At 43.9% G+C, this 12,244-nt stretch overlaps 1 protein-coding gene across 3 annotated transcripts in view; it reads right to left on the bottom strand.

The window, feature by feature from the left end:
- Positions 1–12,244, bottom strand: part of BDP1 (BDP1 general transcription factor IIIB subunit) — a 70,448-nt gene that overhangs the window by 33,488 nt on the left and 24,716 nt on the right. For all 3 annotated transcript variants that reach the window (XM_075180226.1, XM_075180235.1, XM_075180244.1), the window contains 10 exons: positions 11,969–12,235; positions 5,370–5,567; positions 4,510–4,672; positions 3,878–4,022; positions 3,574–3,647; positions 3,347–3,488; positions 3,114–3,187; positions 2,370–2,607; positions 901–1,064; positions 341–479 (listed from right to left, as the gene is read on the bottom strand). In XM_075180226.1, coding sequence (XP_075036327.1) covers positions 341–479; positions 901–1,064; positions 2,370–2,607; positions 3,114–3,187; positions 3,347–3,488; positions 3,574–3,647; positions 3,878–4,022; positions 4,510–4,672; positions 5,370–5,567; positions 11,969–12,235 — 1,604 coding nt within the window. The remainder of the gene's footprint in view (positions 1–340; positions 480–900; positions 1,065–2,369; positions 2,608–3,113; positions 3,188–3,346; positions 3,489–3,573; positions 3,648–3,877; positions 4,023–4,509; positions 4,673–5,369; positions 5,568–11,968; positions 12,236–12,244) is intronic.

Raw genomic sequence — 12,244 nt, 5'->3', positions numbered from 1 at the left:
AACAATTAACCCCAATAAAAAAAGAGTAAAGCCCCCAAAAGACACCAATTAGGAAGTATTCAGGATATGCAAATAAGAACATGATCCTCATATTAAAATGAGAGAACCCACAACACAAGTATGTAAAATAAAATATTCATTGATTTAATTGGCCAGATAGGAAAATCATGTTCCCAGATTACTCCCATTGACAGCTGTGTGAAGTCACTGACCACCCTAATAGTAGGAAATGCCCACTTTACTGTGCACTGCACTCATGCAGCATAACGCCAACACTGTTAGTTTTGTTATTCAGTTCTACATTTTACCAGCAGATAAATGAAATCACAATAATTGTCACCTGTGCAAAGTCTTCTGAATGAGACACATGAAGAACATTCTGCTGGGTTACAGATGGCTTAATCCTTGCTGGAGCCTTTGTCAGGTTTGGTTTTGGTTTCAGTAGACGTCCTCTCACTGGCAGGGAAGGCTTCCCGTTACTGCAAAATAGCCACGGTAAGAGAATATCTCATTTTATATTATATACACTCACTTTTGCATGATAATAGCCCAGTAATTTAAAGTATACTAAATTGTGAACACATTTACAGAAGTGAACACATTTGTCTACTGTACACACTGTGGGCTGAACAGAAATTCATGAGAATACAATATATCAATGTATTAGGAAATAATATCACTTTGTGGCTTGAATAATTAGGAATATTGGTTCAGTAGATCAGGAAAGCAACCATCAAACAAAACAAACCCATAGCTTCATACAGGGCAAATCCCAAGGTGACGTATGAGAACAGCTTCTGTTTCAAGGAAGGGTTTCTGGCATAACCAATTTGCTCTGCGTAGACAAGGGGAAGCACTTTAAATTAAATTAAGAACAAGCCCATCTTCCCCCAGTCTTACTTGATATCATCCTTTGCAGAGTCTATCGGGACAGCATCTGATTTCTCTGGGGGAGACTCTGAGGCAAAATCTTTCTGAATGGGACAAGAAACTGGAGCAGAGATAAAGGAATCTTGTCTGTGGTTTTCATCAATGGCGGAAACCTCCATTTCTTCACTGTCCAGCTAAAAAAGAATAAATAAAACAATGTCAGCTTTATCTCACAGCGTGGGGACAGCACCTTTGTGCCAAAATGAGACCACATATTCCATGTATAAAAAGAATATTCCCTTTTCTGCTTCTGCAGTAGGTGGACAAAGTCAACAAGATGCCCCAAAGCCACACTAAACTGTTATATGGTAAGTAGTAAGAACCACTTGGAGGACATCTACATGTAAAAGTAATGCAGAGAAAACCGCATGGCCGCTCTGCAAACGGCCGGTCTGTCTGACAATGCCCCATGACACACTGCACAAGAGTCAAGTGCACCATAAACCCTGAATAAAACCGTACCCCTGCCTGGTTGCCGTTCAACTGAGGGAAAGCACTGGGCCATCAGAGCCCCTGGGTCTAGGAGAGGTACACCCATAAACATCGGGTGAAGAGGGCGAAAAGGTGCCCTATATATATGGGACAGGAGTAAAAGGATGGCACCACTAATTTATAGTTGATGTGGAAGTAATAAACCATCTGGTTGAAAGGAAAGCACAGTTTGAAGAACCATCTTGTCTTTGTGGAAAACTAAATACAGATACAGAAATAAAGAAAGTTCACAGACACTGCTTTTCTGTTACCAGGACAGAGACGTGGCTAAAAGACACGAGCTAGGAGAAAAGGCATCTTTCAGCTGAGGAAGCAAAGGAGAACCCAACAGAGAGCATTAAAAAGGAGCACCCTGTAGAAACTTGGAGACGAGATTAGGGTCCTAAGAAGTGACCTCAGCAAGGTGGTCAAATGTGGCTTGCTCATATTGGCCCAAGTCTCATGTGCAGTCTCTTATTGGCCTTGCACTCTCCAAGGGACAGCTCCAAAATACTTGCATAATTCCTCTGCGAGTGGCTCCACAGCTCTCCTATGGGGATAACAATGACCCCCCCATCGAACACACATATGAGTTAGGAGTGGGTTCAAGGCACCCCCTGCCCAGCACTCCCTCAATATGAGGTAGTGAGTAAGAAAAAAAGTGCTGGAAACAGAAACTTATAAGGAGCAGATGGTTACAGGGAAGAGGAGAAGTCTGTTTCCGGTCAGTGAACAACCGCCTAGGAATGAAACATAACCCATGATCTGTGTCTCCCAACAGATGAAGAAAAATATCACCATTAAAAGTCTTATCACTTCATTTACTGCCAATCTGGCTGGAAAAAAAATACGAGCAGGACAACTGTGACAGTCCCACTTCTAGACAGTGGGTGTCAGAAGTCTAAATAACCCACCCTCTGGATATACTAAACAAATATAAATATATAGTATGTGTTAGTGAATCCTACATTTTCAGATACAGGCATGTCTTCCTTGTCGCCCTGTGAGACTGCACTAGAGACATCCGTGGATTCTGCAGATTCTCTCATAGGGATCTCCTTTTCCTCTGTAACCTCCAGTTTTTTTGTCTTAGCGGATGTCTTTACTTGTACGTTAGGCTTTGGCCTCTGGAATCTTCCTCTCACAAGTGGTGCAGACTGAATGGAGGACTCCTCATGTACATTCTTATTCATGGATTCCTCAGATCTATAATAATCAGCAAATAAACAGAAAAACAAACAGAAAATACTTAACATTACTCAAAACAGACAAATAATGTCACTATGACCTAATACCGACTGAGCAATCCAATAATAGACACTTACATATTTTAGTCAAAAAACAAACCTAAAACCCAGAATTGAATCAATTTCTATTCAATGTTTAGCAGCAAGTACTAACAATAAAAGGTGTCATACAGTGTAACTAGAGTAACAGCAGCACAAATGGTATGAAATTACTGTACAGTGTACTGTGTCAGACATGTACCTGGGCTGACTGTGCTATATCAACAATATCTCAGAATAAATGTCATTTAACTTCTAGGCTTCTACGGTGAAAAATATTGTATAAGGGGGTTGTATGTAATTTTAAGTAAATACAAGTTAAATCTTTTTTAGGGTTGTTGCAGTTTGAAAAGAAGCAGAGTTGCTACTAATTATTGGATTCCAGTTCAGATTTTCTGATTCATTTATAAAATGTTCTGCTCTTACCTAACTTCTATATCTGTCCGATTGTCTACAACCTTGGCGTCTTCCTCTGGAATTTTCTTATTATCCACAGCAACCTAAGAAAGCAAATAACAATTTAAAACAGAAAACAAAAAAACTAAAACATATGGCATGTACAGTGGCACTGAATGATAAATCTACTAATATTTTCACACTTGGAACAACAATAATCCCAGGGGTTTTGCATAGAATGTATGCTGAAATCTGAAGAATACCTGTCCGGACTGCACTGAGTGTTCACTAGGACCGCTCGGATGTTCTGTATCACCTCGCTCTCCGGAGGATACTTTTTTCTTTACAGATGATTTGGACAAATTTGGAACTGGTCTCACGCATCGTCCTCGCACCATCTGCTGTCTGAATAAAAGAGTGAGAAGTCAACTCATACACTGAATCTACTTGCCTTTTTATAACAAATATATAGTTTGTTATCACCACTCACTTATTTTTATGTTCCAAATCCTGATCCTCAGGCTCCCCAACTCCTGCATCTAACTTTTCAACAGAAGTGCTGCTCTGTAAATGAAAAGATACTTGTCAACTGCGGCCAATCCTGCAGCTACAGCCAGTAATGACAGGGATCATGAATTATAGCCACATGCATTATCTGAAGATTTTCCAGTCCCCCTGTTTAAAATCTTCAATGTTTGCATATATTCTTAAACTAGATTTCCAAGCACATATGGTAATTGTAACGGACATCATTTATTTTCCACCTGTCTTGTCTAAAATGCATAAGTCCATACCTGGAGATCAGTAACTGCAGGGCTAGGCTCCTCTTGGCTGGTGTCCATGGAACCAGCATCCCCAAGTGTGATGTTTTGAGCTACTAAAGACACATCTGAGGCCGGTGTCACGGGCTGCTGAGCCTCACTCAGACTGTCCTGCATGCTGAAAATTCAAAAAAATAATTACAAAAAGGCTGTCAAAAACATCAAATGCTTGGAAAACAGTTGGAAGAAGGTATATGCTGTGGATGAGCTTGGCTCTAGTTCCGTTCCTGACTTAGTTTGTAGACTGAGGGTTCTTTGATAAAACATTCATTGCAGCCTTAGTTTGTTTAATCAAGTACATAACTATTGACAATTTACATGCATGTGCATGTGGTTTGGCATTTAGTTTGAAGTGGGCCTCTCACCTACACACAGTGAAGGCATTCATTCTGTGGGCTGAACCAATCAATTAACTAGCAAGTAGTGATCTCATTGAAGAACAACATGGCTGCCTCGACTGTGTGTGCAGGCAAAAAGCAATGCAAGATTTCCTTCAGTGACTTCTATTTAATCAATATTGACCCTGGGTCCCATCACTATTGCTCTTGTGAAATAATGGGTATTCTGACATTGCAATGATCAATTTCATTAATTATTTAATAAACCTGGATAAGTCGTCAAGCCCCGAGGGGCACTCGCTCTCTTCAGTAAAGAGTACCAGTGATGATTCTTCTTCACAGGGAAGAGCGGCCAATGACAGATCAACATCTGCAGTTTCGTTAAATGTATGGGCATCATCCACCGTGTCGTCTGGTATATCACAGCTTTCTACAGGACAAACATAAATGGGAAAACAATTAAATTAATTTTTATACAGCAAAATATGAGATTTGCAAGTAATAGGAGTCCACTCACAAAGAAGCTTGTATAAAGTTTTTGCCTTGTAAGGAAGGCTTTATCACCTGATGGCTGTAATAGGTCTAAACAGATACTGTAGGGAAGGAAGCTTTAACCAGATTTTCTTGACATTCCTCTACTCATTACATTGTTTAGCAGTGCTCCTCATGGTGATATAGGAAAACTGCCTTTGAAATCATGTCAATGTGACAACGCCACTAAACAGCAGCAAGAGCTTCTACTGAAGTGACCTATCCTATCTCCTAGGCACTTAGAAAAAACTGAGGTCTGAGCTGGAGAGGAGGGGCATAGTAGGGGAGGAGTGAGGAACAAACAAGTTGATAAGTGCCTAAACTCCTAGTCCCACCTACTATACCCAATGTCTCGCAGTGTCCCCCAATGGTAGGAAAGAGTAAATGTAGTTTTCTTTTTTTTAAGAACATTCTGAATAACTTCATTTCTGAAGAAAAGATCCCAAATACCTGTATATAAATCCACCACAGTGGTCATATTAAATGCCAATATATTTTATTTACATACCAGACCCCCCTCACTCTACACTAACAAAAACTCCCACAGTTCACAGGAGGAAATAAACTTGTGGGACATCTGTTCACGCTGTTCTTACTTTTTGTACTGCATTTGCTCCTGGTTGACCCCTGCAGCGGATCTGTATCACCATTTTCCGCATCTTCCAATTCAGTTTCTTTAATGGTTTTTTTATGCCGCACTCGTTTCTTCTCAGTCTGGACATCTTTGAGACTCTTGTCATTCACTGCAGACTCGGGTTCCGCACTACAGTCTTTGTTTCCTGCACTGGTTTTACCTATACACAAATATAAATAAGTACATATAGGCAAGAAAAAAATGCACATTAATAATGGGGTTTTCATACTTCAGTTACATACATTTCTCTGAGTCCAATAGGGATACTGGAAGTACAGAGGTGCAGTACAGGAAATGGGGAACTTAAAATCTCCCTCCAAAAGTTCAATCACCTTCTAAGCCCACATATGCTGCCGGGGCCTCCGTATTTCTCTAATAAAGCCCCAAGAATACAACACAAGCGAGATCGGATTTAACGGAAGTATAAAAATCCTATTCTATCTTTCATCCATAAGAGACACTGGAGACGTCCAAAAGCTGACCCCATGGGAGGGTAATCTCAGAAGTCTCTTCCTCAGAGTCCATTTGGGGGACACTGGTACCATGGGGTTGTATGAGGGCGCATGGATTTGGCTGTTAACTATTTAACAACTATACTTGCTGCTGCCGACTCCATAGACCTCAGTAATACTAAAAGCCCAAGAAAAGGGTACAATACAAACTAAACCATAGAACAGTAAACGGGAGGGAATGCAGTGTCCCCCAGATGGACTCGGAGAAAGATTTAACATAAGTAGAAAAATTTTTTACTGCTACCACGGGGACCTTCTAAAGTAGCCCCTAAGGGAGGGAATGCTCTGGTTCACCAGCCCGCAAAACACTGCGGTGAAAACTGGCGTCTGAAGATGCAAAAATGTTGAACTGGTAGAACTGAGTAAAGGTATGAACAGAGGACCAGATCCCTGCCCTACACAGTTGATCTGCAGAAGCCCCATGGCGAGCAGCCCAGGAGGCCCCCCACCGCCAGGGTAGATTGCGCAATGAAGAGCTGTGCCTCAGGTTAATTTCTACTCGCGTAGGCATGCTTAATCATGGACCAGATCCAAAGAGCAATAGTTTGTTTTGTGGCTGGCCAACTTCTCCTATGAGAATCATAAAGTACAAAAGAGAGTTGGTCCTCCCACAAGTAGAAGTCCTATCCACATAAACCTTTAAGGCACGAACAACGTCCAGGCAGACAGACAGAAGGAGGCCCGGAGGGTAAAAATTCTTACCTAAACGCCGGAACCACCATCTCCTGGTTTATATGAAACCCAGAAACCATTGGCAAAAAGGTAAGCACGGTTCTAATAATCACCCTATCTTGGTGGAATACCAGATATGGAACACTACAGGACAAAGCCCCTAGTTCCCATATCCATCGAGCTGAAGCAATGGCTAACAAAAATACCACTTTCCACGTCAAGAAATGTAGATCGACTGACTCCAGTGGTTCGATTAGAGGCCGCTGAAGGACATCAAGGACCAAATTTAGGTTCCACGGGGCCATAGGAGGAAAGTGAGGAGGCTGAACATGCAGCACGAACATCGGGGAGGCAAGCCAATCTGTGCCAAAAAAAGATAGCAAACGCAGAGACCTGAACCTTCAGAGAACTCAGCCTAAGATCATCTTCAACACATCCTGAAGAAAAGCCAGAAAATGTGCTAGACTGAAAGATGCAGGGTTATGACGCCTTCTCTTGCACCATTGTACATAAATCTTCCACACCCTGTGATAGAGCTAAATCTTGGCATACACCGGCTTCCTAGCCTTCATGAGGGTTTTCACTATCCTAGAAGATAAACCCCTAGATCTCCAGAGGCTGACTCTAACAGCCACGCCACTAAAGACAATAGATGTAAGTTCGGGTGACTGAAAGGACCCTGACTGCGAAGATCAGGCCTGAAGGGAAGAGCCCAACCCAGTCCTTCAGCCAGGAACAAGATGTTGGCGAACCAAACCCGCTTGTGCCAATTTTGTGCCACCAGAATGACTGGAAGACCTCCCAACCTTACTCGCTGTAGAACCGGAATCATTGGAATTGGTGGAAAGAGGTATCCCAACCAAAAGTCCCACCGCATGTACATCACATCCACCACCAGAGGATCTCTGTTCTTGCGCAAAATCTTGGCACTTGATGGTTGTGTTTGGATGCAATCAGATCCAAAAGACCCCCATCTGTGGACCAGTTGTTAGAAAACCTGCAGGGACCACTCTCACGGAAAGATTGCGTGCCTGCTGAAGTAATCTGCTTCCCAGTTATCTACCCAGGGAATGAAAATTGCGGCCATCGCTGGAACACAGGCTTCTACCCAGGCCAGAATCTGTTACACCACCTACATGGCTCCGGAGCCCTTTGTTCCTCCATGGCGGTTTACATACGCCGCCACGTGGCGCTGTCTGACTGGAGCCGTATCGGCTTTCCCTGAAGGAAAGCTTGTCGGTCCAGAGACCATGAAGATAGCAATAGAGTACCACCGCCCCAGCATCTGTTACTATGATCCAAGCACACAGAGCAAAAGACCTGCCCGTCATCAGATGCGCCTGTGGGAGCCACCATGGCAGTGCAAGACGGGCCCTTTCGGAGAGTCGAATTCACTGGGTCTCAAGATGAAGAGAAGATCCCGACCATTGTCTCAGAAGATCCCACTGGAAGACACGCAAATGGAACAGAACATAAGGAAGGGTTTCAAATGTGGACACCATTAATCCCAGGATCCGCATGCCCAATTCTTAAGCGCTACGGAATATGTTTGCACTATATAAATAAATGATGATGATGATGATGATGATGATGATGATGATGATGAATTGCAAACGAAAAGTCAAAGTCAGATGCTGGGAAAGAGGGCCTGAAGAGGCCTTGATGAATATATTGTCCAGGAATGGAAGTATGTTCACCCCCTGGGCACGCAGACTGGCCATTACTGCCATAATCTTCGTGAAACCCTGGGAGCGTTGGAAATACCGAATGGAAGCATCCAAAACTGAAAGTGGGAGCTGCCTACGGTGAAGCGAAGAAAGCGATTGATGTCCCGCCAAAACGGGGACATGGAGATAAGCATCCCGGATGTCTTTGAAGGGGAGGAACTCCTTGGATTCCAATCACTGGATCACAGAGCGGATTGATTCCATCTGAAACCTGTCCACCTGAAGATGTAAATTGAGACTCTTGAGGTTTAAGGCAGGTCAAAACAAATCCGCCCTGCTTGGGCACCGGTAACAGATTTGAATAAAATCCCCTGCGCTCTTGAGCGTGCGGATTCGGCAAATGACCCCAGCAGCCAGAATAGAAGCGACAGACTAGAGCATCGCATGTCTCCTGATCAAATCGCAAGGCAGCCTGGAAGAATCGCTGAGGAGCGGGTCCCATGAGACCTATAATATAGCCTTTGGATATTATTCCCATTACCCAAATGTCCCTGGTGGAGGCCACCCACTGATCATTGAAGAGCTGTAGGCGACCAACCCACGCCCACAGCCGCGAGGAGGGGGGAGTCCAATCATGTGGGAAAGTTGTCTGAGACCTTGGAGCTGGGACACCTCTTGGAGAAGTAACCTCTGCCTCTCCGAGACTGCCCCTTTGCTGCAAATGGTCTACCTTTAATAGAAGACTGAACCCTTCCGGGCCGTGCTTCCACAAACGGACTGCTGAAAGGAAGTGAACCTAGGAATCCTAGGCTTAGGAGAGTTCACTGGCAGAAAGGTACGCTTACCTCTATTCATCTGACTGATCATGTTATCTAATTCGGGTCCAAATAAGACAGACAGAAAATGGAAAGGCCTCTAAAGATTTCTTGGGTTCCCTGACCGCATCCCAGGAGCAAAGTCAAAGCGTTCTCCTAGCCACCACTGCAGAAGCAGATACCAAAGAGGAAATGGAAGCCGTGTTCTGAGTAGCCTCATAAAGGTAATCCGAAGCCTCCTTAAGGCGAAGAGCCAAGAGAAGGAGCTCAGAATCCTGAACCCTGTTGCAAATTGGTCTGCCCAAGATTCCATTGCTCTGGCCAAACATGCGGATGAAAACAAGGGTCTAAAAAGATGTACCAGCCGCAAGGAAGGTGGTCTTAAGAAACCCCTCTATCTCGCAGTCCATCAGATCCTGAAGGACTGCCGAGCTTGGAACCGGCAGGGTAGTATGCCGAGCTAACCTGGCAACCGGAGTATCCACTCTGGGTAAATGCTCCCAACGAGCTACCTGCTTCTCCTGCAGAGGGTAAAGCATGTATACCTGCCAGGAACCGAAAACTTCTTGTCTGGCTGCTTCCAGGCAGATTCCGCAACCACTGTGAGCTCAGACAATGATGGAATACAAACCGTTCTGGGCTTAAACAGCCCTTGCTCAGGAAGACCCATGCCTTCCTCCACTTGGTAAAGTGTTTGACACACCACCATCACCAAATCCTGAATACCCTGGTTTCTGGCATTGCCATCCCCAGTCACCCAAATGCATAGAATCTGAATCCTCTACTAACTCACCTTCCTCTTCAGATGAACCGTTGATTCTGACAGCAAAGGGTGAGAAAGACAGGAGCGTTTGGCCCTAGGCGCCAAGTATCTAGGAGAGTCTAAAAACCTGTTCATGCGGTCCAAACACTTTCCCAGAGTGGAATAACACGCTAGTTCAGCCTGAGAGACCTGGGACAGGTGCACTCCAGTGACAGTGAGGAGTCTATCTGAGGAACAGATTCTGATGCGTAATTCTCCCGCTTACGGACATACCAAGAGGTGAGGGGGGGGGGGTCTCCCCCACTCCCCTTCCTGGATGGTTCTGCATTTCTGGGGAAGATCCCCTCTTGCTCTGTCGGCTGAGATGCCCGCCTTCTAGTGCTCACAATTCACCTTGCAGCCTTCTATTATTTACGATGCTGTTCTTCTGTGGCCGAAAAGGATCCAAGTCCCTCCTCCGCCTCAGTCGCAGACTTGGTATCACCCAACATGACCGTTTCACTGATCGATGCCGGTGCTCCCTGCCAAAGGCAGTGTCGGACCCGCCGAGAGACTGCACTGTGTGTACTACTACTTTGATCTTCTTGATCTTTTTTAAATAAAATAAATGGAGCTGTGTTCCATTCAAACTACCAGGAACAGTGCAAATAAATTACACACTCTCTCCTATCCTAGATAACATACGGGAAAACAATAAAATACTAAACTAGCAACAAATACTGCAGAGCAGTATCTAAACAGCCCAACTTCTTGGGCACTTAAACAAAACTGAGATCAATGGGGTTGCAGAGGAGAAGTCATCAGCAGCAAGTTTAGTTGTTAACTATTTAAATGGCAACTGCATGCGCCCTCATACAACCCCATGGTAGCTGGGTCCCCCAGAGTGGATAATAGAGAAAAAAAGGTTTAATTTTAAGTGCATTACATATGAAAAAGCAGACAAAAAAAATCCCCAAAACATTATTCCCGTTATTTTTATCCAATGAATGCAATCAGAAATAATAGTATTTTCATATTTTCGTAAAATCTGTTTCTCTTAGTCCATTGGGGGACACCAGGGACATTGGGGATATAGAGAATGATAGGGCGAACTGACACTTTAAGGGGCTAATATAATTGAATAACACGGTCTACGCACCATCACCGCTAGTACAGTAAAATGTGCAGTATTACCGTTAGTACGGTAGTTTTAACGCAGATTTTTGCTCGCACCTCTCAGGGCCGCGAGTCAAAATCCGGGTTAAAATTACCGTATTAAATGTAATATTACTAACGCCACGTTAATCCTACACTAACGTGGCCAAATTGAATCTGCCTCTAAGAATTTCTGTTAACTAAGCACTAGCTCCTCTCTCTGCCGCAGGCTGTCAAACAGCAGGAAGAAAAAGCCTCCAACAGTAAAATAAAAAAAATGAACAATAGAAGAATTGGACTGCTGCTCAGCCCAAAAACAGCAAGGTCGCCGGGAACTTAAACTAAACTGGGTAAACAGGAAATGGGGTATAGAGAGAGCGGAGCTAGGACTTAGTTAGCAGAAGTTCTTAAAGTGCCAGTTCGCCCTGTCCTTCTCTACATCCCCAAAGTCCCCGGGGGACCCCAATAGAGGGCAGAGATATCTATTGTGTAGTTCTAACAACAGCTGGCATGTCAGTCACGCATAGATGCAGGTTACACTTGTATATATCAGGGCTAAGCAGTAAGGGAAAGTGGAGACTGATTTTGATTGCAACAGCATAGAATTTCCGACACTCATGGAAATCCTTGATGACATGACAACTTCTGATTAGCAATGTACATCCCATACTGGGATGTACATCACTCATTGAGTGCTGTGTACAGCGATCAGGGGACAAGGAACCATAAGTAAAAGTTCCTCTTCACTGCATCACATGGTTGTCACAGGGAGAAGGAAATACTGGTAGATTCAACATTCTGTGGATCATAGGCCACAAAATATAGGCCCTTATGCAAAAATGGAGTTAGCTAGAGTCATGCTTGGGATTATGTCTGCGGGAAATGGGACAACGTGCCTATGTGCCATGTTCCCCAATTAAACACGTGACAAATACAGGCCCTTATGGCTTTAACATTTGCTACAAGCCATGATCATATTAAAGAATAACAGTGCTTACTTTTCTTTTTTGATTCCTTCTTCTTTGGCTTTTGGGGTAGATCATCACCCTGAGACTCATGATTTTCTTCTTCTGGCTCTTTCACGTCACCTTTTTTCTTTCTGCTCCTTCTTTTTTTTCCAGGAACAGTGTCCGTCACGGGCGGGCATTCTTTACCACTCAGGGATCCCTCGTTCTCCTTCTCTGCCATCCTAGCATCAGCTCTCTCTCCTTCCGACATAACGGCTGATTCCCCATCACTAAGGTTTTGTTCTGCAGCAGATTTATCTGTGAACA

The sequence above is a fragment of the Mixophyes fleayi genome, chromosome 1 (genome assembly GCF_038048845.1).
Source record: "Mixophyes fleayi isolate aMixFle1 chromosome 1, aMixFle1.hap1, whole genome shotgun sequence".
Lineage (NCBI taxonomy): Eukaryota > Metazoa > Chordata > Amphibia > Anura > Limnodynastidae > Mixophyes > Mixophyes fleayi.
Note: the sequence above shows the minus strand (reverse complement) of the source record. Positions and strands in the feature narration are given on the sequence as shown.